This window comes from Melanostigma gelatinosum (assembly GCF_949748355.1).
Source record: "Melanostigma gelatinosum genome assembly, chromosome: 15".
NCBI classification, from domain to species: domain Eukaryota; kingdom Metazoa; phylum Chordata; class Actinopteri; order Perciformes; family Zoarcidae; genus Melanostigma; species Melanostigma gelatinosum.
In genome coordinates this window covers 23,092,094-23,118,028 of record NC_136648.1, presented here as the reverse complement: position 1 = coordinate 23,118,028, position 25,935 = coordinate 23,092,094, and the positions used below count along the sequence as shown (strand labels likewise).

At 43.3% G+C, this 25,935-nt stretch overlaps 1 protein-coding gene across 1 annotated transcript in view; it reads left to right on the top strand.

The window, feature by feature from the left end:
• Positions 1–25,935, top strand: part of LOC306788787 (uncharacterized protein) — a 121,367-nt gene that overhangs the window by 42,199 nt on the left and 53,233 nt on the right. The window contains exons 4-6 of the mRNA XM_079284442.1: positions 545–622; positions 1,032–1,271; positions 5,688–7,007. Coding sequence (XP_079140568.1) covers positions 545–622; positions 1,032–1,271; positions 5,688–7,007 — 1,638 coding nt within the window. The remainder of the gene's footprint in view (positions 1–544; positions 623–1,031; positions 1,272–5,687; positions 7,008–25,935) is intronic.

Below are 25,935 nucleotides of genomic sequence, written 5' to 3'. Positions count from 1 at the left end.
GGAATTCAGCCATCATTCCTTTCATTAAGGTCTCTCCCTAATTTCTCCCCATTAAAGGGTTTTTTCCTGTTCTCATGTGAGGGTTCCGGGACAGAGGATGTCTTATGTGTACAGATTGTAAAGCCCTCTGAGGCAAATTTGTAATTTGGGATTTTAGGCTATATAAAAATATATTGAATTGAATTATTTACACCCGTGACATTTTTTGTCAAAATGTCCAATTCATGTTCTATATTCAGATACTTTGTGTGATTCCATTCAACTTAACATACTGCATGCACACATTTGAATAAGTCTAACATCAGCATTTGTTTCTATGTTCTGCTGGCTCCTTTCATTCTCCTCCTCATTTTGACTTTCTCTCACTGTCCTCTCTGATCCTCCCATTTCACTTCCCCTGGTCACTCTTCCATTTATCTCCCTGTCTGTCTGTCTGTCTGTCTGTCTGTCTGTCTGTCTGTCTGTCTGTCTGTCTGTCTGTCTGTCTGTCTGTCTGTCTGTCTGTCTGTCTGTCTGTCTGTCTGTCTGTCTGTCTCTCTCTCAGGTCCTATGATGGGTGGGAGGATGGGTGGGAGGAGCCTGAACAAGACAAAGGACAACAGCATGCCTGACTCATTTCTAGGTCCACTTTACTTTTTCGCCTCTGTCTTTTTTTTTTTACCTCTGATGTCACATTATCCGTCCTCACTCCCTGTTCATGTGCTTATAAAAACATTATCTAGTGACAAACAACTGAAACATTATTGTGATTAATGAGATATTTTGTGTGGAAATCATCCTGGAGGGCAATCTATGAAAACAAACCTTTGACGCAAGCTGCTGCTTTGTAGTTGTTCAGCACTACTGGGCGATAAAGCTCCACACAGGCTGCATACAGATTTACCATTTAACAGTTTTTTGAATCAGCTTTGCATCAAGTTTTTTCATTTCTAAAAAATCAATCTGGTACCTCACCACTATTATTACAACTTCCTAACAGTAGTCCATAGTAGTCTGTGTTGGTGATGTCTCTCTGTTCGTCTCTCCATCAGGCTTTTCTCAGTCTGGGATGGGAGGAACCGTGGGGTCCGGCTTGCCACCGTTCCAGACCAGTATGAGCACCACTCTCGGCCAGACCGGGATGGGTTCGGCCATGGACACCCAGAAGAATTCGGGTCTATTTGGCGTGGACAACAAAACCACCAGCAACACCAGTGGAAGCAGTCAGTTTAAAACCAGCGATCTATTTTCGCTTGGCGGCCCGGGAATCCACTCCATGGATCACTCTACAGGTATCAGAAGGAGGGGGGGTTGCATGTTGTTACTGTGTGCTGGTGGCAGCAGGGGGAAGGGGGGAGTCAGGAGAATGAGGAGAGAGGAGGAACTTGCGGTACACGTACTGTGGTTTTGGGGTGACGATAAAGGTTAGAGCTAGGGCCCTGGCCAGATTGAAACAAAACTAAATCCTGGTCATATCCTCAATTTAATTGATCAAAATATCAAATTTGATGCTTATTTTTCTAGAAAGTTGCCATGGGTTTGTGTAGGAGGACAGCAGGGGCGGGTGGTGACAGGAGAAAATCCTCACGCAGGACCTGCTCTCAGCAGCAGAGGGCAGCCTCTCCCACTGTAGGTGGAAACAGATCCAGCCTCACTCCTTTACGCTCCGTGCACTCTGCTGTTCTCTTCATCTACTGACGAACTGGATCAACAGACAGATGGGTCTCATGCAGACAGTGATGAACACAGGACAACCCACAGTGTCATGTCTTCTGTAGTCACTGCAGTCTGACTGCTCCACATTACATGTCTAGCTGCCTTATATCCTGAATTGTTAATGTTTATGATAATCATTAGCAGCACAAGTCAATAACAGCTGAACGTTAACTGAATTTTTGTGGTTGCCGAGCAATAAAAACACAAACCCACAGGAGGATTTAACGGAAAGGCAAAGCAGCCCACTGTGCTATTTGCAGTCTTCCTATGTGATTTTCCTAAAAGCCAGATATCACATTCTGTAATAAGCGATGCTGCAAACAGTTATTTCATCAGCTGAACAGTAATTACGGCGCAAAATAGATTTTATCCGCAGGGTCCTTAAAATTTACTTTTAAAATGACTCAGCATCTGAGTTTTGATAGTGCTGAACTTATGAAACATTTAGCAAACTCTTATTCAGGGTTTTATTTTTGATCTCCTCTCCCTTCTGTTGTGTTGGTGTGCTAAAGATAGCCCAGTACAGGCTGGTTGTTACGTAACACTTACTATCCGAGTTCATTACAGGGAATAGGAAGCAGGCATGATTTGAGGAGAGATTGTTTGTTACAATTGGTAACGGTTGTCTTTAGATTTAGAATTATTTGAGCATAAAGATATTAGGTAGCACTTCCTGCCTGTAATGCATTATAATCATTAACTAGAAGTTGTTATAATCTGCTCTGAATAATATCATAATATAATCACAGTGTTATAATTCCCAGAGTTGTAATACATTGTATTATTTCTATAATACATCATAATCATTGTTAAAATGCATTATAATGTGATTATAAGTGCTAAATGTAGATTGTTTGCTTTACGTGAAAAAGATATCCTTAAATCTAAATGTGATCAATCAGTTACATTGACTTATTGTCACATTATAATGCATTGTAACTCGGGGTGTAACGATAGATCATCCAGATGCACTGTGAAAACCAATACAAAACAGCTTTTAAGATACGCCTTTATTTTGAAATTCCCATGACCAGCCTGTGTCACCATTTCCGTCCAAGCTGACCTCTGACCTCTTTCCTACAGAGCCCAGCTACACAAATAGTCTCATCATAGGTCAGTTGCTTTTTGTGAGTATAAAAGTAATTATAAATGTAATAAATTATCCATGAATGCTTGATAATACCAGTGATGATAATGCAGTATTATGATACTTGACCTTATAAGTCATTAGAAATGTATCAGCATGTGTTAAGATTATTGTTGGTGAGTGCGTATAACTATAATTATACAGCAGATTATAAGGCATTCAAGATCTCTGGACTACCCATTCCATTTCAGGGAAGAGAAGGCGGTGATGTAACCACATGCTGCTATTTTAAATCCTGTGCTTAGCTAACCGCTCCATCACACAAAATACCTGCATTCTGCAAATGTGCCAATCCGGTTACATCATCTGGACAACAGCAGGCTTTGGACAACTAACCCCAATCTTTGATCCTACAGACCAGTGATTCTCAACCGGTGGGTCGCGACCCAAAAGTGGGTCGCGGGCCTTTGCCTGACAAAAAAAAAAAAATGTTGTGATTTTATTTTGAAGGGCATTTTTTATGCAGCGGAATTATTCCAGCATTTACGGCACTTGTTCAGCGGTGCAGGAAAAACACTGACCAATGCGTTGTGAATCACATCACGTGATGCAGCCCAGCCAATCAAATATGAGTATTCTGACAAGTTTCCTGACTTGAGTGAGATGTACACACACCGTGACACACGGGGTAGAGACGAGGTTATAGAGAGCAGAGCAGGACTATTGAGGTGTGAGTTGAATAAGTCAAATCATAGGATGATCTCCAAAAGAGAAAAATGTCCAGAGAGACCAGAGTCATTAGACTCTGACTGGACAGACTCATATCGGTGAATTCTTCCCACACTAATTTCTCTTTTTAGAAGATGAGAAAAATATAATATTGTGGCTTGTTCACTTCACCCTGAATGAACTGAATTTAAAGCTGCAGGGCAATTCAGTGAAAATTATTGAGCTAAATTGAATTTCGTTCGGTAATTTATTTTTTAATCCAGCTGTTATTTTACTTGAAATGAGAAGAACATTTATTTATGTATTTATATGTATTATTTATAATCCATCCAGTTAAATTTGAAAACTGAGAATAATAATTGTTAAAATATAATTGATGTGTAAGTTGGACTTGATAATAAAAATATCCCCATAGTCGAAATTATGAGATAGAAAGTCGAAGTTATGAGATAGAAAGTCATAACTATGATAGAAAGTCAAAATTATGAAATAGAAAGTCAAAATGATGAGATACTTGCTCTTTGGCTGGTTACTGTACATTTGACATGTAAATGTACATTGAAGACTACTTTAAACGTGGCTTTAAAACACATGAAATACTTCATGTGTTTTGCAAACGCACCCTTGAAAGGATTTTAAGCTTTGAACAAAGTTATTGTAATAACTTCTGTTTGATATTTGTCTTTGATATTTTCTTTAATAGTTTGATCTTTGATAGAGTAATGTGGGTTTCTTAACCCTCAATTCAAAGGATTTAAGTTATAACAGAAATGTGCTGAAATATATTTTTATGTACAATATTTTAACACTTGAATAAGCAATAATCAAATGCAGAGACTTATTTAACAATATGTTACGAGTAGTTACATTTACAACCGGCCCTTTGTGGGATGATGCTGATGTCGCCCGGAGTGAAAATGAGTTTGAGACCCCTGTTGTAGACTATGTTGATGTAGTGCAGGGGTCTTCAATGTTTTTCAGGCCAAGGACCCCCAAACTGATAAGAGAGATGGAGCAGGGACCCCCGACTATATATATTGTATAAAATTGTGTTTTATATTAAATGGGCCTAGTACCGTGTATAAACATACCTCTTTATTGTGCATTCAATACTCAGCTATTTAAATAATACACAGGTTCATATATTCATGTCTTTATTTTAAACATGTGCAGGGTACAGTGAGTAGGGTGGCCGTGTCACTGCCATTTAGAAACATACCTGTTGAAGACCTCTGATGTAGTGTATGGATGTATGAGTGTTCTTTAATATATTGCTGTAATGATTAGAGAGGCTGCTTTCAGTCATTATTAAAGTTTCCACGTGCACAGCCAAGTCACTGCAGCGAATATAGTGGGACATTTATGCAGCAAAACTAAAAACTGTAGTTATAAAGTTGACAGACGAAACGGAAACACACGTTCACTTTCTCAAATGATCGATGAAGTTTAGCTGCTGTAAATGCATCCAGCGTCTCTCTTAATGGGGTCGCTGTCTGCTGCAGAGCACCAGCTCTGTTCTGCTCTCTGCTATCTTCACATATTAGAGACTGGAATAAATATTTTCCTCATCAATGAATTAACATTTCACCCACACTCGACCTATCCGCTATTAATCTCAATATTACTTTTTATGACCCAACCCGTCCAATCTGCTCGCGGATATAAATACGTACGATAAAGATACATTTCACTATTTTAAATCACATTCATTACACAGAGATACAGTTCAAAGTTCATATTCATCCACAGTCCCCGGGTAAGATTCCACGCAGCTCCCTCTGGAGACACAAACGGCTTTATACAACTTTGTCACATATGCAGCAGTGCTCCCCAACTTCTGTAAACAGACTTTGATGGAGTCCCCCTTTAAGAAATATAACCTCATGTTTATATGTGCAAACAATCTAAGGGACTGCATGAAGCCTCTAAGTAAGCACACCCGACTCTTTACAAATACTGGCACATTTACTAGGAGTGGCCTAGTCCCAAGTACCCTTACTGTTGTTCTAACTCTAACCTATTGATGGGACCAGTCTTTACACTCCTTTACTGCCATGAAACAGTAAACAATTTACACATGAAGTAGTGAGAACCATCTACGATGACAACAATCGGATGGCTTTTCGGCAGCTGATTCTCTGACAGCTGATTCTCCCCCCCCCCCACCCTTCGGCAGCTCCCGTCCTCTCTCCCAGCGGCTCAATGGACGACAGCAGTCCCACCTCCTCCGCCTCCGACCCCCTCAGCCCCGAGAGAGTGGGGCCGGGGGGCGAGGCTAGCAAGGGACAACAGAGGCGGCGGAAGAAGAAGAGGAAGGGTCGTGACCACGTCTACGACTTCTTGGCAAGCCAGAAGAATAACGTCGGCCAATCAGACAAGGATGGGATGCAGGATAAGGGCGAGGCGGAGGAGGACGAGGAGGAGGAGGACGAGGAGGAGAACTGGGAGTTGGAGATCAGAGAGAGTGGAGGCGGGGGTAGGGTGAAAGGCAGGAAGACTAAGAGTCGGGCAAGACTTCCAGAGGAGTGGGGAGTGCCCCAGCAGCCCAGCTCTCCTGCGCCGGCTGCAGTCGCTCCCACCTGGGCTACAACTGCCAACTCTGGTCCTTTTGACTCCAAAGCTCCAGATTCAAAGCCCAGCCCTGTTTTGCCCTCTGCCCCTGCACAAATACCCACCAGTTTCACCAACCGTTCCCATGCTAGCCTTGCAACAGATGCGTCTCCACGCTCGTATGAGCCGATGTGTGTAGACGATTTCCCCTTGTCTGATAAAGATGGTCCAAAGGCAAATCAAGGGAACGTTTCGGCGAGCAAACCTGAACATAACAGCACAACGGCTAGTGTTGCCATCAAGAGTAGTCCAGCTGGGGATGTTAGTGGTAGTCTAGCATTGATGACCGGGGAAAATCTGAGCCCCGTCTCCCAGACCTTCTCCTTCCTGGATTCAGTCCTCCAGACCTCTCCTGACTCACAGACCACCACCCCTATCACCAACACCCCTTCCCTTGCTACGACTGCCCTGACTAAGTCCACCCCAACAGAAATCCCTGCTTTACAAGCCACTTCTGTTTTCAACCCTTTCAAGATCACTCCAGACCCCCCTCTCCCTCCTACTTCCGCTTTGTCCACCAAGCCATCACCATTAGCTTCTGTAGGAACACGCCCTCCAACAACTGTGGTGGGATCAGCCCTCAACGTCGATGCCAAGCCGTTTGTCCCCATGGCCATTCTCTTGTCCTCCACAGCCACACCCAGTTTGACTGCAGCTACCGCCTCTGCAACCACTTCAGCATCGCCCCTTATCCCCTCAGCTTCTCCCTGTAAGAAGGAAGCCACCCCCACAGCACTGTCAGACACTCCCCCCAAAAGTGTAGCCACACCCTTTAGCTCAGGAACAGTCACTTCCCCACCACCCATCACCCCTGCAGCCCCTCCTTCTCTCCCTGCACACTCAGAGCACCAGGAGTCCTCGCCGCCACAGCTTCCCCCACTGGAAGGTTGGTGAACTACAGGGAAGATTATAAATAACATGGGGCAAATTTGAATAAAATCATTGTAGGCTAGGCTAGCAGGAAGTAGCTACTTTTTGTCTTCCTCTATGCATGGCTCTTTGTCTGTGGATTGAGCGCCAGGCCTGCTTGGTGCTTGATCCTTTCCTTTAGGTATTTGTAATAACCAGGGCTCGAGACATAAATGCAGAGCAGCTCAATTTTTTAACTGATCCAAACACAAATCTTCCCTTTATCACCATTCAATTTTTTTTACCAGAGAAACATTTGTATATCACTCTTCCCAGCTGTTGGCAAGAGTATGGGACACAAATGTACTGTGCTGGTCAGGCCCTACATTAACTGATAAGTTGTCTGATTTGACTTCCCTCTGCCTGCCTCTGTGTTCCTATTACCAACAATGTTATCACTTGACCTGCTGCTTCTGATAGCTCTACTATCTTTGCTTGCTCCACTGTCTACTGTTCCATATGACTGTCAGCTGCCCGTGCAACCTCCCACTATCTCCTCTCTGTCTATAGAAACACACACATGACCTGGGTCCTTGCATGGCGAAGCTAGTTTGCTAACGCCTTTTAGCTTCCTAGAGTCAATAATGTTATCGTTGTTATAGGTTGTGGTAGTAGAGAAGTTAAAAGTAGACATGATGGTGACCAAGATAAGTGAATTGGTTTACCAATAATACAAAACATGGTCTAGGTTGGTGAGGCACAACCTGCAACTGTCCAATTTCTTGATGCCTCTTGGGTTTATAGTCTATATTTTGTGTTTCTATTGCAACTGTTTATAATGTATGTGATGACATTTAGACACTCAATATTAAGTTTTCTGTAGAAGCACAAATGCTATTTGTAAGAGACTTTAGGACATTCAGAATAAGCACCACATCTGACACATGCTACTCACTTAAAACCAGATGAGAATAAGATAATAAATCCAAAACACTCCAGTGAGCGATCATGTGAATTTGTACACCCATTTTGAATGTTATCAGCCGATAGAATGGGAGTTATCAGTGGCTATCACTACCTAACCTTCTAATGCTTCAGATGGGCCAAACTGCACCTAAAGTGAAAGTGAATGTTGTGAATCGAAACCAACCAACTCTAGGTTTAGACAACACAACTTCTTGGTTAGATTGAGAAAAAGATTTGTGTTAAAATAAGTACGCTTGTTAAAACTTATGTAACTTTGCTTTAGTGAAGTAGACAAGTAAGGTTAATGAAGTCTTTCAGTTTCACACGGGACAAGGAAGTACCCCTCACCAGCGCCCCACGCAGACTTCATGCTCTTTATACTGTGTCAACTGACTTTCTCCTCTGATCTCCTCCTCATCACTTTTTGCATTCCTATCGGTGATCAACCATGGGAATAGACAATTAGGTGTAGCAGGCCCCTTCTAACCCAAAACTGTGAGGCTGTTGATTCATTCGGCTGATAACATCTGAAGAGGGTGATTCTTTAAACTATACAATATTTGAACCCATTAGACAAGAGTTGCAGTTTGACAAAAATATCTCTTAGCTCAATCTCCCCTTGCTAGATATCTTCCAATATACAAGCACCTGTCAGTGACTATCGCGCCATGCTTGAGTCAGATGATGACCACGGAACCACCTCCATACAAACAGAGTCAAAACTACACAATGAAGGTCACAAGATGTTGCTGAAAGCTATGGAAGACATCCAATTAGGGAACTTCACATATTTCTGTCACACTGTTACTGTATTGTCAAGGTTAAGAATAAACCCTCAAGCTCAGGATTAAAGAATCTCAATTTTAACCGCTTTTGATCTTGATCCTGCAATGCAAAGATCCGGAGCAGTTTCTAGGTTTTTGCACTTGATCCTGTTCAAAACGTAGTCCTGGTTATAATCTGTAGTCCGAAAGGAAAAATAAAATCACCTTCAAATATCAGGGTTTCCCCCAGTAGTGAACTGCAGACTGTTGACAAGTCAAAACAAGTTATGTGTGTGAGATAACTGTGATAGATATGGCTGAGAGCCAACCGTGTAGTAACCAGCAGTGTAACATCTGGCCTGTCGTACGCTGGGGTAAACCCTGAGATAAGTCTGATGCTTCCTCCTCCTGATGATGCCGGGTTTCTATCTGTGGTAACATCCCCACAGTCTGCTGAACGAAGCTTTACTTTTACAGTGTGATTCTATCTATGCTTCTCCTCAGACTTGTCTCACTACTACAACCTGACCCAATACGCAACACCGTGTGTGAAATGTGTGTTAACTTGATCTAATCAAATGTGACTCTGTAGCTCTGACTTCCAATTTAGGATGCCGTAGTCCTTTATCCAGACATAGTGGCATCTCTAACGCGTCCTGTAGTCTCTAAAATGTCCCGTAGTCTCTGACACGTCCTGTAACTTTCAGAAATTCCAACTGGAGTTTTGAAGCACATCAATGATTTACATTTTCTATTAGAAGTTCTTAGGTATGGTTTGAGTTGATGTTGGTGAAGGTGTCTTTTAATGCATTGGAGCTGATTCAGAACTGGCTGACCATTGTCCCCCCCCCCCCCCCCTTTCCTTGTTTTCTGTTTCATAACGACACCAATCATGCGGCTTTGATCAACAGGTAAGACATGTTTCTCTTTTTCCAGTTTGCTTTGTTGGATTCTCATATGGAACTTTGTTGGACACCCCTGACCCTACAGTGGTATAATAATACTGTGATTGTGTGGTGAATAGTTATTTCATTTGCAGCACAGTCATACAAACCTCATGGGGTTTGAAAAATGAAGGTTATTAACACGGTCTAGTATGTTTCTCTTTTTCAAACGGAGGCTCCGGTCCGGTACGAATTGAGCCTTTAATATTTATTAGCCCATAAAGTGGCAATCGCTACGTTTGTGGTTCAGTTTGTAATAATCATAACCTTTTAAATTTGCTGCTTTTAAGCACTGTACTGCACTTCTCAAAAATCTCAACCATTTTTTGTTGATAAAGGTCAAATTTCTGAGGAATTATGCTGTCAATGTTAATATCTATGCTGTTAATTGTTACATCGCAAATATACTGCAAGCATTAAACGCATCATTCTATTTTTCTATGAGTTTGAATCAGGTGTGTGGCACCATCTTTAGAGACACCTTTTCCTCACTTAGGATTTTTTATGAGACATTTAATGTTTTGTAAATTCTTTGATTAGGACATTGGCTCCCAAAGTTTTTCAAGCCCCCCTTTGATGATATAGGAACATTGTAAGCACCCCCACCGCACCCGACCCCACCCACCCCAAATGGGTCGTACCTTTTGTTTTGAATTAATTGCATTATAACATATAAACTCTATAAAATATCAGTTTTTCTTCCTAAAATAAGTACATATCACTTCACTTTTCGACTTCACAGTTTATTGTTCAGTTTGTTTTGCTGAAAAAAAATTTGCAATAATAAAATCAATTTCCAAAAAGATTGGACATTAGATTGCTTCCAAGTAGCGCTTTCACACATATTAATTCACACATTACATTATATTACATTCTTGAATATAATTTCAAGTAAAATTAACTTCAAATGTTAATGTGCAACAACTTACATTTCCCCATTTAAAAGGTTTTTCAAACTGAATTAGTGCAAGAAAATAAAAAAATCCTACATATAGAATAATGATCAAAGACAAGATGTGCAAGTTACTCAGTGCTTTCTCTGTATAGATCACATTCATATTCCTACATGTAAATTGCTTTCTGACATATTCATTTGTAAATAAAATTAACTTAATTTATTTTAAGTGCAAGCAATGTATATTTCCCCACATTTAACAGCAGGTTCTCTCAAACAAGAAAATAACATATCAGAATCAAAAAACACAGGACATGATGTTTGTCTGTCCTTTGTGCCAGGAAAGTAACCTTGTTTTGAGTGGTTGACTGTCGACAAGTGGGGGTTTTCCAGCTTGTGTGGGGTGTGTCTTGGTTTGGTTTAGGTTGTAGAATTTTGGGACAGTTGGGCCCAGAACACATCATCAGTACTGTTCCCTTGTGTCATTGAGTGTTTTGGCCTTTCAACACTATACACCCTCCCCAAGGGCGGCCATCTGCAGGATGATCAGCCCTCAGCTTGTGTGCCGTGCCCAACTGTCTCGAAATTGACAACATTGAGAATGGTAGACGCTTGAATGGTTAACAGGTGGGGATTCTCAAGTGGGTTATGCTGACATATTTGGAGCCCAGCATGGGTCATTCCGCTTGATCCAAATCCACTGGCTGCTTCTTTCAGCTGCCTCTGACATTGCCTTGATGGTCTGCCGCAGAGCCTGACCATAGCTTCCCAGCTCTTTCAACAGTCTGATGGTCGAAGAAGCCACAAATCCTCTGCATCCCACTTCCACTGGACAGTTTTTTTTGTGTTCCAGCCGCACTGCTTTGCTTCTGCTGCAAGCTCTGCATAGCGTAGCTTCTCACGTTCATAGGCCTCTTCAAGCACGTTCAAGGGACTGTGAGCTCTATGATGTACACAGTCTTCAGTGAAGGTGACCAGAGTACCAGGTCTGGCCTGAGGTTGGTGGCAGCAATCTCTGGAGGAAAGATCAATTGCTGGCCGATGTCTACCAGCATCTTCCAGTCGCGGGTCATGATTAAGTGTCCTGTTTCTCGTTTGGGGGAAGGATGTTTGGGGGCTTTATGTCCTTCTCAGACAAATGCTGTTGCCTTCAGGGGATTGGCTACTCTCGGGGGCAAGGAGTTGGTCGCACACCGCTTGATGTCAATCGCTGATGCCAGGCTTTTGAGGACCTGGTTGTGCCGCCAGGTATATCTGCCTTGCGTGAGGCTGGTCTTGCAGCTTACCATGATGTGTTTGAGAGTCGCTGGAGTTGGGCAGAGGGCACAGGTTGGGTCTTCGCCATACCACTGATGGAGATTCTTTGGTGATGGAAGCACATCATAAGTAGCTCTGATGATAAAGCTAATTTTTGTTGCTTCCATTTCCCATAGTTTCCTCCAGATGATCTTTCTCCTCTCCAGCAATGATTGATGTGGATTTACTTTGTTCTGATTGCTTTCAATAAAAGCTTTTTGTGACACACAAGAGTGCCACAATTTAGTTTACCCAACTCGTAGGTTCTATAAAACTGAATTATAAACAAGATGTGCAAGCTACTCAAGCTTTTTCTGCATGGATCATATATATATTTTTTTAAACTCATGTGCTTGTTCACATGATTGGGGTGGTGGGTTTCCAAGTGTCTTTTCAATTTAGTGGGCTTCATACTGTCTGCTGCCAGTATTTTAAGACACACAACACACTGGAGTCTCTCTTCTTGGCCGGCCATAGTGCTTGTAAAGCCCAGGGACACATATGCCTCGTTATATTTTGTTGCTTTTACCTTTTTTTGTGCCGTTGTTGTGGTGGTCGCGTCGCCTGATACAGCTGTAACAGACTTGCCATCTGATTTGCGCTTTATACCAGTCACAAATCTGTCCATCTTGGTACATCGCTTCCTTCTTATCTCTTATCTTGTTCTCTTTCTGTGTCGCTCTGTCTTTCTCGCTCTCTTTGTGTCGCTGTGTGTGTGTCTCTCTCTGGTTTTGCCGCTAGTCGGTCTGTAACATGAGCCGCTCTGGTATCCCCCCAGTTCTGGTATCCCCCCAGTTTGGGAACCACTGGTTTAGGGTATGCAGCCATAACTCTAGATCTTTTTCGTAGTATCTTAACGCAGAAGTTTGGCACATGGTTAATGTTATAACACTTGGTAAAAGTTGTGAATGGTCACGGTTTGCGTTTTAAGACTTGGTTAGGGTTCAAAAAAAGATCAGGGTTTGGTTACATAACTTGAGCTAAGAAAGTAAAGTTAAGTGACTCAGTGACGTAAAGTCAAGCGACATAATGTCCTCAACTTTTGGTTTGTTTAGTTGAAACATTGGAGGTTAACAATATGTAACACATGGTTAATTCAATTCAATTCAATTCAATTTATTTTTGTATAGCCCAAAATCACAAATTACAAATTTGCCTCAGAGGGCTTTACAATATGTACACATTTGACATCCTCTTGTCCCGGGACCCTCACATCAGAACAGGAAAAACTCTCCAAAAAAACATGAACATTGTGTAACACATGTTTAATGTTGTAACACGTGGTTAACGTGAAATGGTGGCGGTTAACATGGTAACATGGTTAACGTTGTGTAAAAGTGGCGGTTAATGTTGTAACACGTAGTTAAAATGAAATGGTGATGGTTAACGTTGTAATACATGGTTAATGTAAAATGGTGGCGGTTAACGTTGTAACAAGTAGTTAACGTAAAACGGTGCCGGTTAACGTTGTAACAAGTGGTTAACGTAAAACGGTGCCGGTTAACATTGTAACATGTGGTTAACGTTGTGAAACAGCAGTGGTTAACGTTGTAACATGTGGTTAATGTTGTAACTTGTGGTTAACGTTGTGAAACAGTGGTGGTTAACATTGTAACTTGTGGTTAACATTGTAACTTGTGGTTATCGTTGTGAAACAGTAGTGGTTAACAGTGTAACTTGTGGTTAACGCTATGAAACAGTAGTTCCAGTGTAACTTGTGGTGAACGTAACTTGTGGTTCACGCTGTGAAACAGCGGTGGTTAACGTTGTGAAACAGCGGTGGTTAACATTGTAACTTGTGGTTGACTTTGTGAAACTGGTGGTTAACGTTGTGAAACAGTGGTGGTTAACGTTGTAACTTGTGGTTAATGCTGTGAAACAGTGGTGGTTAACGTTGTAACTTGTGGTTAACATTGTGAAACAGTGGTGGTTAACGTTGTGAAACAGTGGTGGTTGACGTTGTGAAACAGCGGTGGTTAACGTTGTAACTTGTGGTTAACGCTGTGAAACAGTGGTGGTTAACATTGTGAAACAGTGATGGTTAACGTTGTAACTTGTGGTTGACGTTGTGAAACAGTGGTGGTTAACATTGTAACTTGTGGTTAACGCTGTGAAACTGGTGGTTAACGCTGTGAAACAGTGGTGGTTAACGTTGTAACTTGTGGATGACGTTGTGAAACTGGTGGTTGATGTTGTGAAACAGTGGTGGTTAACATTGTAACTTGTGGTTAACGCTGTGAAACTGGTGGTTAACGCTGTGAAACAGTGGTGGTTAACGTTGTAACTTGTGGTTAACGTTGTGAAACAGTGGTGGTTAACGTTGTAACTTGTGGTTAATGCTGTGGAACAGTGGTGGTTAACGTTGTGAAACAGTGGTGGTTGACGTTGTGAAACTGGTGGTTAACATTGTAACTTGTGGTTAACGCTGTGCAACTGGTGGTTAACACTGTGAAACTGGTGGTTAACGCTGTGAAACAGTCGTGGTTAACGCTGTAACTTGTGGCTAACGCTGTGGAACAGTGGTGGTTAACGTTGTGAAACAGTGGTGGTTAACGTTGTAACTTGTGGTTAACGCTGTGAAACAGCGGTGGTTAACGTGGTATCTTCGGTATGTAATTGTATCATTTAAAACACCAGAATAAAATAAGTTTAAGTTTAAGAATAAACTATGGAGAACGATTTAAACAACTCCCAGGTTGCTAAAAGCCCCAAATTCCTGGAAAAATCCACGACCACAGTTTCGTCACTGGTAGCTATGCCTTTTACATAGTAATGCTCTGGATAGTAATAGTTTAAAATTGATACAGACACAGTACTATATTAATATTTGGTCACTTTATAGCACAGTGCAGGTATAGAGCTCTTATTTTCCAGTGAGACTGGGAATCAGTGGCTGGAATCTAATAGAGTTATTGATATCTGACTGCTTCCTCGGTTTCTATCTTTGGTTGCTATTTCTTTCTTCTGTCTCTGTGTGTCTCTATTTATGAACTTGTGTTGTGCCTTCACATCTCCATATCTCCTCTCACGTACAATATGTATGTCTAGGACTATTTCCCCCTTACATAAGGAAAGGACACCCTTCGCTTTTTTAAATACAAAGGGCTGTCATCCCCTGTGTCTATATGTAGAAGCTACCGTGTGTGTGTGTGTGTGTGTGTGTGTGTGTGTGTGTGTGTGTGTGCAGGCCCTGTCCGATGGTCCTGCATTACGGTCATCATTCAGCCAAATAAACCAAGCGTGGTAAATTGTGTAACTGTGTGTGTGTGTGACAGGCAGAGAAAGCATTCTTGTAGGAGTAACCATCTTTTTGCCAGTGAGGGAAATCTGGAATCCAAACACACACAGAGACAAGATGCATCGACCTGGTTTTGTCCTTGGGAGCCAAGCCAGTGAGATTGAATCAAAGTGAATGCTATAGATTGAAATAATCATGTGGGGACAGACGGTGTTGTGGGTTAGGGTTGCCTAACACTACAGATTGATCATGGTGTTGCTGTGTGGGTGTGTCGCTTGTTGAAGTGTCCGGGGGGCTCAGCGCTGCTCGTTGGCTCCATCAGGTGGCTTGCTGGGAGAACTGCACCTCTGACCACAGAGCCGCTTGACTGGGATGCAGCTGGAGCTCATCAGAGATTAAAATGATCCCCAGAGAAGAAGTGGCTTCTGGTGGCAAAGGCTAGTTATTGAGGAGTATTAGACAGACTGGCACCTGGATTAGGAATGTTCCCATACCTGAAGCCAGTTTTTGGCAAATCACCCGTAATGCCTTCCATATAATTAGTTTTTTATATATATATTTGAGTTTGCTCATGTGAGGAAAAGCTAACTGTGGTGAATTTCCTTTTAAATTGCTTTCATTCAAGTTGGATTACTCATTACTGTTGAATAAGGCTGAAAGGATTATAGAATGTACTCGATTACAAATCCATCCATTTTCCTGACCCAGACTTCCCTCTCCCTCGCAACATGTTCCAGCTCATACTGGTGGATCCCGAGGCGTGGGAGATATAAGCCCTCCAGCATGTTCTGGGTCTTCCCCGGGGTCTCTTCCCAGTTGGACGTGCCTGGAAAAAACCTCCAGTGGGAGGCGTCCAGGAGGCATCCTAATTACATGCCCGAACAACCTCAGCGAACTCCTTTCGACGCGAAGGAGTAGTGGCTCAACTCCAAGTTCCCTCCTGATGTCCGAGATCCTTACCCTATCTCTAACGCTGAGCCCGGCCACCCTACGGAGGAAACTCATTTCAGCCAATTGTAGCCGCGACCTTGTCTTTTCAGTCACGACCCAGAGTTCGTGACCATAGGTGGGGGTAGGAACGTAGACCGACCAGTAAATTGAGAGTTTCACCTTCCGGCTCAGCTCCCTCTTCACCAAAACGGTCCGGTGCAGCGCCTGCTTTACTGCTGCTGCCGCACCGATCCGCCTGTCGATCTCCCGCTCCATCTTACCCTCACTCGTGAACAAGACTCCGAGATACTTGAACTCCTTCGCCTGCAGTAGGCACTCCGCACCTGGAGGGAGCAATCCACCGGTTTCCAGCAGAACACCATGGCCTCAGATTTGACTTATTGCAGAGAATGCGGACACGGCTCCTACTGCAGTCGTACAGAGACCGGATCGCCCATTGTAACGGGTCTGGCACCCTGTACTCCCGCAGCACCGCCCACAAGAACCCAGAGGGACCCGGTTGAAAGCCTTCTCCAAGTCCACAAGGCACATGTAGACTGTTGGGCAAACTCCCAGAACCCCTCCAGTAGTTTTGCGAGGGTAAAGAGCAGGTTCACTGTTCCACGGCCAGGACGGAATCCACACTGCTCCTCTTGAATCTGAGGTTCGACAAACGGTCGGAGCCTCCTTTCCAGCACCCTGGCATAAGCCTTCCCCAGGAGGCTGAATAGTGTGATACCCCGGTAATTTGAGCACACTCTCCAGTCCCCCTTTTTGAAGATGGGAACCACCACCCCGGTCTGCCAGTCCATGGGCACTGATCCTGGCCCCCATGCGACATTGAAGAGGTGTATCAGCCGAGACAGCCCAACAGTGTCCAGCGCCTTCAGCATCTCAGGGCGGATCTCATCCACCCCCGGCGCCTTACCACTCAGGAGCTTTTTGACTACCTTAGTGGCCTCCGCCAGGGATATGGGTCCCCCCCCCCCCCCCCCCCCCCAAGTCTTCAGGCGCTGCCTCCTCTCCAGAGGATATGTTGGTGGGTTTAGGAGTTCCTCAAAGTGCTCTTTCCACTGCCCGACGATGTCCCCAGTCCGGGTCAGACGTCCCCATGGTCTGTGGGCATTTATCATAATTATCTGTAAATGTCATAGCCCAAGCTGCTAATCGAGAAAACAATCAAGCGTTATCATCAATCAATAAAAATGAGATTAGTTGCAGCCCTGCTGTTTAATATTAGCTCTCGGGTTAGGGTTAGCATATGAAATTTTAGACTATAGACCTAGACCAAAATATCAGCCAGGCAGATATATTGGTATCAGTATATTTTGGGCGATTCCAATACAGAAATGTCAAACTAGGCTTGAGGTAACTTAAGAAAACTAACAACAAAAAACAAATATAAGGGATCTGTGTAATGGTTGTTTTTTTAATGCTATGTGTTTGTCGGTTTGATGTAATTTTTGGAATTTGGAAACAAACAGTATGGACCTCAGAAATCCAGCATCGGTCGAGCTATATTAGATCTTTGAATGACTTTTTCCTTCTAACATTGATTTCCATTAATTTCAGGTCACCTTGAAAATGAAGTCCTAAAAATCCTATCAAAGCTTCTGTACCGTAGCACTGTGTTGTAACAGCCTCCCTATAAATACATATTTTATATGGTGCGTTCATGTGCTGTGAGAGGTTTGGAAACCTGAGATGTGTGTGACCACTGCTGAACACCAATGGATTCTCGAGCCAAAATGTCAGAAAGTCCAACCCAGAAGGCGCATGATCAGCAATCGTAGATGACATGAAAGAGATTTGCACACAGTTTAACAGCCAACTGTGGAGATAGAACGGTTGTTTTTTATTAATCTGTGGCCGAATGGAAATGAGATTTAACGGACACAGGTTGAATAAATAATGACGGACTTTTCAATTTAGGTGATTTGTTCCTTAAAGGTGCACGACATCTGGGATGTGTACATCAGTGGTTCAGCTCGGCCTCTCATCACATTACTCTCTCTGTAGGTATTAGACCGCTCGTTCGTCACGAGGGCTCATTTCATTTCACTGCCTGTGATCTGAGTCATTGGCACATAACATGCATCGCGATGTAGAAGCCTGAAGAAGCTGCCAATCTTAGGCAGTTTTTATCGTTCATCTTTTCTTGATTTTAGGTCAGCACACTTTTTCTCTGATCCTAACTTACTTCTCTTGATTCTGTGTTTGAGACAGACAGGCAAGTTTCAATTTACGGGAGGAAGAAGTTGGTTCTCCTTTTCTCCCTCCTTGTGCATCTTTATCGCCGCTCCTCTGTCTGCTTGACTCTGCTCCTCTCTGTATTCATTTAATTTAATCTCCCTTTCCCCCCCACTTCCACCTTCCCCTTTCCTCCCTTCCTCCTGCATCATATCTCATCTTTATCTGTCGCAGATTCCTCTGTCTCTCTCTCCACCCCCACCCCCCCTCTCTTGTTCTCTCCCTCCATCCTCCCGTCTCTTTGCCCTTTCTGTCTCCTCCATCTGCATCACGTCTTCCCTCTCCTGCCCAGACTCCCCGTGTCGCTGCGGCACCGTAATAATCGCTGCATTGAAGATTGAGGGTGGGTGGGGGGGTCGTCAAGGAGACGTGGAGAGGTGGTTACCGTGGAAACAAAGAGACTCGGCGAGCAAGGGATGGAGGGATAGAGAAGGGGTGGACTGGGTGTGACAGTCAGTGAGGTCGAAAGTAAAAATAGAAATGCTCTGACAAGATCCCCTCCCCCTCCACCGCCCCCCTCCCTGTCTCTTCTCAGCGCCATGGGCAACCAGCTGTAGCATCCTCTCTCTCTCTCTGTTCCCTTCATCTCCAGCTGATGCTCAACAGTCTGTGACCTTCTGAAGGAGGATCTACAGTGACCTCTGTGATTCTTGCCTGAGCGGAGAGCCGCGAGAGCGTCCGATTGCATTCGACCTGCCGACTGCTTTTTCTAAATATATTTCTTGTTATTTTGCTTTGAGCTTCATTTATCGTCCTCTATTTGTATCCCACAGAGCTCCTCCCTGCTCCAGCTTGTTAGCTGACAGGATGCCAAAGTTTTAGTTTTAGAGGTTTTACAGTTTCACTTGGGGAAGCCATATTTATAAACCTCACATTTATAATCGTTAAAGTTTTCAGATAAGATTTTCACCAGCGGCCATTTCATAGGCAAAATACAGCCGTCTGACATTAGCATACTAATGAAAAGAAGTGCTGTGTCTGAAAAAGGAGTGGAAACAACTGGAGCAAGGGAATCCGGTATCTAGGCTACCAATTCTATTTGTGTCTTTAAAGACAATTTTGGAAATCATTTCTTATCTAAAGTCAATTTTGCATAGAACTGTTATGATAATATGTCAAAATAGCTCAAATATAAACAGTAATATAAAAAATGCAAACTGTTTAAAACAATATGCACAAATGAAATCAGAGCAACCTGTGTTCTTTACAGGAGGGTTCCTGTTCCTCTGCAGTGTGTGCACTGGCTCGTTTGTGTCGCTGTAATTCATTCGTTGAAACTGGTGAATTAATGAGAATGAAACTGTCGGGACAGAACCGGCAAGAAAAAATATTTAACACATTTAAAGAATAAGATTAGTGCTATTCTGTCATTTGTATTGTCAACAAATCCTATGATATGCCATGAAAAACAACAATGTGTTCGTCCATCTCTCAATAATTTGCAACTTCCCTACCTTGTCCTTTGGCACATGAAAATACAGATTTTGACAAAATCTTTTTATCAAGCGTTACGCAAACAGGAGGAAATAGTACATTTGGTGTTCTGGTGAGATTTTGGGTCAGCTTTGAATTCTCTCTGCTGAATGAATGGGCGTTAGATATGATAGATCTGAAGATATGGGTTAGAGGGGGCCTGCTACACGTGAACTATATTTAAATTGTCACATACATACAGGACATACATGCCTTTAACCCATCCTAAGCATGTAGGAGCAGTGGGCTGCATTAAAGCACCCGGGGAGCAACTTGAGGTTCAGTGTTCAAGGACACTTTGACATGTGGACAGGAGGAGGGGGGTGATTGCAGGTTTAAGGGACGGCCACAGCCAACCCACCTGGTACTGTTCGCCATTATAATCTATTCACATGGTTGATCACCGATAAGAATACAACAGGAAGACATCGGCCTCTAGTGGCTTTAGTGTTTGTGACGGAGCGACGTCTGATAATATTCGAAGCGGATGGTGTACGTGGGATTGAGTCAAAATGCAGATACAGTATTTATAATATATTATGTGGGAATGTTTTTATGGTAATAAAGTGACGCTCATTGATGTGGTTTTGGGACAACAATGGCGCTCTATGGCAGAGAGGAAAAAAGACGTGTATATAGGTTTTGATACACAACACATTCATTGTTGGCTTGGGTCTTTTGGGGATTCGTTGATAAATATCAATATAAAACATAAAGAATATGGACAGCCTTTACCTAAAAATGATGGTAAGTTGAGTTGGGTTAAACTATAAAGTCAAGACATGAGGAAGAAATGAAGGCATTAGTATTTGCCCCTGTGGCCAGCTTACATTATTTCAGTTATAGCAGAAGTTTTCTCTCTCAAACCGTGCGCCATGCAGTGTTCTGAAGATGAGTGTTTACAACATACTGACCAGTAGAGAAGGGGATTTCACTGCATGAATGGTTTGAGTCATTTCAGTTATCAATGTCAGTTATTGTTCTGGTACTCTGACCGCAGTTAGAAACCACTGTCAAGTCAACTTTGGACCTGTTGTAAGTCATCGGTTTTTCAAACTCAAAGACAAATGACATTGACTTTTAAAATCAGTTGATGCATCAAGGTTTTTCATATTCCCTTTTAAATGACATCACTGAGGCTGTGAATGTTCCTGACTTTCAAACCCCTGATCCCTGGCAATAGCATCTCTTAAAGCTGCATATTTCGTAGGCCTCTTGACCAAAGTTAGCGGTCACAGATATAAGTTGGCGGTACAGCATCACTGATGTGACCACAATGCAAGACCCAATGATAAAATTAGACGAAATGGCAGTTGAGTCTCATCTGGCTAGGACTTTGACTTTAGTCTTCAGGCTCAATGCTAGCAAACCCTCAGTGAGGCCTAAACAGTAATGCCACGACCTCAACAGGGTTAAACCCACTTACTGGTGATCCAACAAGCAAAATGCGAGATGAAGAGAAACTTGTGTTTGTGGACCCAACGTTTCAAGTGTGAAGTGGAAAGAGAGATGAGATCTCTGGATGCAGGGACAGCAGCAGGAGTATCGGCCAAAGGTCACTGACACACAGGCTTCCAGACATGACAGTCCAACAGAGACCTAATGAACACACTGTTGACATGCCAGAACCTCAACTGTCAAATCTACAAAATGCTCTGCTTCAACCCGAAACCTGTCTGAACATGAGCACAAGCCTGACCCCAACTTTACCGGGAGGATTTTCTTGCATAATGCCCCCCCCCCCCATTCCAAGCCTATTGAGACCGAACAACGCTCTAATGTCTTCCTCTTCCTCTCCCTCTGCGTTTACAGTAGACAAATTGTTTATGGTGGTATTATGTAATGATACTCATTCATTTGCAGTCACGCTTGACAGGCTGCTCTCGTTATGTTGGCACAGGCCTCGGGTGTGTTGGGGGTGAAGTGGGGTTGTTGGGAGGCATTCAGTCATGCACAGAGAAAAAGCTTCCGTGTTTTTCATCAGCCGTTTGTTTAAGATAGTGTTTCAAAGGCAGGGTCGAGACCCTGAGAGGGTTCCCTGACTCTTACTGCTGTCTACGCATGTAGTATTATTCTTTTTACCCGTTTGCCTCCTTTTGTCTTCTGAGAACACTGAACACTTTCTCTTCTATCGTCACTCAGAATCAGCTTTATTGGCCATGTAAGTGTACGCATACAAGGAATTTGACTCCGGTTTTACATTGCTCTCCACGTACATACACAGAATTTTCTAATAAACAGGGAAAAAAATGTAAAATATATTTTAAAAAATGTAGAACAGATGTAAGCATAATCATTTAATGACTATGTACAATATAAATATATATCCAAACAGTGTATATAGTATATATGAACATAACCCGATACAACAACAGTGTCCATGGAATTACGGTTATAGTACAGGTAGTAGTGCAGTTTGACTGAATAATTGTTCATGAGCGTGACGGCCAGCGGAAAGAAGCTGTTCCTGTGTCTGGTGGCTTTGGCATACAGTGCTCTGTAGCGGTGGCCGATCCAAACCACACAGTGATGGAAGAACAGAGAACAGACTGGATGATGGCCGACTAAAACAAAATCAGCAGCTCCTGAGGCAGGTTGAACTGCCTGAGCTGGCGCAGGAAGTTCAACCTCTGCTGGGCCTTTTTCCTGATGGTGTCGATGTTGGAGGCCTACTTCAGGTCCTGGGAGACTGTGGATCCCAGAAACCTGAAGGTCTCCACAGCAGACAGTGTTGTTGAGTATGGTGAGGGGGTGGGGGCAGTGTTGAGGGGCTCCTCCTGAAGTCCACTGTCATCTCCACAGTTTTGAGCTTGTTCAGCTCCAGGTTGTTCTGACCACACCAGAGGACCAGCTGTTCAACCTCCCGTCTGTACGCAGACTCGTCACCGTCCCTGATGAGGCCGATGACCGTTGTCGAGGGGTCGTTGGCTGAAAACCTTTTTTCCAGCTTTTCAGTGTAGCTTTGCTACCCTGATCTCCCTCGTCAGTGTGTTTCTGGTCTGGTTGTACAATGCTTTAAGCAACTTGAAGAATTGTCGGTTCAAGTAGAAATTCCATTGGGAGAGAACACTGAATCTCAGATGGTGGCACTCCTCGAAGCCAATTTATGCTCTCTGCATCAAACATGAGTGCTACATGGATCGTCAATACGTCACTCTGCAAAGCAGCATCAGTTAATTAAATGCCTAGAATGTAGCTGTGAATAAGTAGATGTAATGGAACACTGATAGTTAGCTCCTGCACACGGCTTCTCAGTCAAGTCCAGAAAGTCAGCGCTCTGCAAAATCATTCTAATCCTCCTTGCAAAGCTCCAGTACAAATCCTGAGAGGTGTGGAGAGGGATACTGCATCACTCATGAAGGCTCCGGTTCTTTTCAGGAAGGAGGAGGCAGAAATCTACATCACACTCAGCCCCCCCATAGCTTCCCATAGGCATCTTCTATATGTTGAATGAGGTAGCTAATTCAATTAGTGGTGTTGTAGGGGCATCATTAAGGGCACCATAGGAATTGCCTAATGCCTAGACCATTAAACAGCCATGCAGAGCCATCAAACCTAATGAATTGCAACAGATGACTCTTTCATCACAGACGATGTGTCACAGTTGGCAATGGACACACTTAGTTGAAGGCCTGAGCTGAGCTATGTTCAGGCCCACAAAACCTACATTAACCCACATAGTAAACCCAACCTGAGCCCGAACCACGGCAGCAGATTGGGGCCCGAGCCCGGGATCGGTCCATTTTTCTGCGGTAGAAGAGTTAAATGATGCCGAACGCCCCCTTTTAAGGAAATGTGCACAGACCATGATGATGAAATCCTGGGTTAACAAAAACAGTTGATCGTACTCTATCATCGTGATGCCTATTATGTCTGACTGGGGCTGAAGGCTTTATAGAGCCAGATAATGCAAAAACAGCCTGGCTCTGTTGAACTTGCTTCGTAGCACACCCCCTTCGATTCCTTTAGTCCTGAGAAAAACTGTAAAGCAATCTTGTATGAGCTAACTTTGTGCTACACGTGAACAGTCACCTTAATGCTAATAGTCCACAGCTGCTTCCATTGTTCAATCAGAGGAGATTTAGTTGACAAAAACAATTTATAACCATGAATATAATATAATCATTATATCCAGGCTATACAGACAACTGAAAGTCATTTAAGTTGATTACCATCAAAACCGTTCAGTCTTAACATGAAGATGCACAATGAGCCTGTTTGTAGTTTTTGTAACTGTCTGTTAGTTGCTTTGAGTTGCTTTGAAAACCCACGTATCAAACTGCTAATTATAAGACAGCTTCTGTAGCTGACACATATCGCTACTTGGCAATCACGCGAACATGATTCACCTTTGTGAGTCATAGCTGTTTTGATCCAACATTTTTTTCATATCACGTCAGGAAGTGGGTTAGTACACACTGTTTTTACTGATAAAGTATAGCACTGTAGCTCGAATTTGAATTTGAGAGCATTGAACCCATTAGTTGGCATTATCTTTGTCAACGCCTTGCACTGCAAGCCTCTGCAGCTCCTCAGCAGGCTGATCTTCACCACATCCCAAGTTTTTCCCCGAAAGACGAACAAATCCCTGATGCAGGATGCTTACCTCTGTTCCAGAGCTTACAGTCAGCAGTCAGTGTTAATCTGCATTGCGTCTGATCAAAAGAAATGCGGCCGTGGTGTTATTTTACTGGATGCTTCCAACCACATGATGGGTATCGAATAAAGTTTAAAAAAGGTATCAAATGAAGTACCCTATCCCTATTAGTCCCACATTAATTGTACTGGTATGGTAGTTTTTCTTTAAAGATCCCTTCCCTCTCTGTAACTCCTATCATCTTAACCTAACTATGAAAACAAAATGCCAAACTTAAAGCAACTTTAAAACGTTACAAAGTTACAAAAATGACAGTCGAGCCACCAGCACAGCCTAGACATTCCAAATGAAATATACCTGTATGTAATCAAATTAATCAATGTAATCAACGATAGCAGTTAAGAGAACTATGGTAAGCTGGTGGTAATAGGAACTTTGCAAAGTGAAAATGTGAAACTCACAGAATAATTCCAGTGAAGGCACAAATGAATCAAGAAGAGAACACAAGGTTCAGGGCGCACACAGCATCATCTCATGACGTCAATGTGGTAAATTATAGCCTCGAAATATGCATTTAGATTTGTTTTTTCTTTATTTTACTTCTGTGGCTATTTCATAAAATATTCCAATCAGTCTAGTCAGGATGATTACAGTCTTCAGAGATGTCTCACTCGTCTCTCACTCTGAATCAACATGTGAACAGTGGCTGTCAAATGGCGGCTGAGTAACTGTGACAACCATTGATCTGTTTATGTGCTTGTTTGCCACTTTACATGTGTGTGTGCGATCATGGTTCTTCATGTGTGTCACGTTTGTTGCTAGGGGCGAGATGCTGAAATTTTGCTCCAGCGAATGAGGGCATTTTCCGGGCTGTCATGTGACCATGTGATGTCAGAGAGAGAGAAAGAAAACAGAGAGAGAGAGAGAGAGCAAGGTGCATGTTAGCCCCACAGCTGATCCGTGCAGTGTTCCGAGAGAAGCCGAGACGACCAGACACACGCACACACTCACGCTCACTCTTTTTGCCTTGCTTGGAAACACAAATACACTCCACACACATTAGCACAGTTACACACAACTCCGAGGCATCACCTTGAAAAAAGAAAAGAAAGGATGGATTGCTTCCTCTACTTTCCAAGCTCATAACACTCTGGATGCTGAGGACATTTCTGCCTCCAGGACAAGAGTAAAGCGACACTTACTGGAGACAGAAACGAGCAGGAGACAGCAGGAGAACTGAAGACAGAGAAAGAAGAACAGAGATTATCAAAGAAAGTCAAAGAAGGAGTAAATAATAGGAAAGAAGAGACAATAAGGAAAAGAGGGACACAACAAGACCTGACAACAGAGCGGGAGAATGTCCTTCCTGTCTGGCTCGCCCTGGCAGCAGCCTGACATTATTAGTGATAGCAGCGGGTACGGACAACCTTCCAGTGGGCATCAACAGCAGCACAAACCTCCTGCTGCCCTCACTGGTGCCAACATCCCTGCGGTCCTGGCCTCCTCTCCGCTGTCACCCTCAAGCCCGTCCTCTGACCGACGCAGTGACTGGCACCACCAAGGCCAGATGGCACCGGGGGGGCAGGTCGCCACCGCAACACAGGGGGGGTCT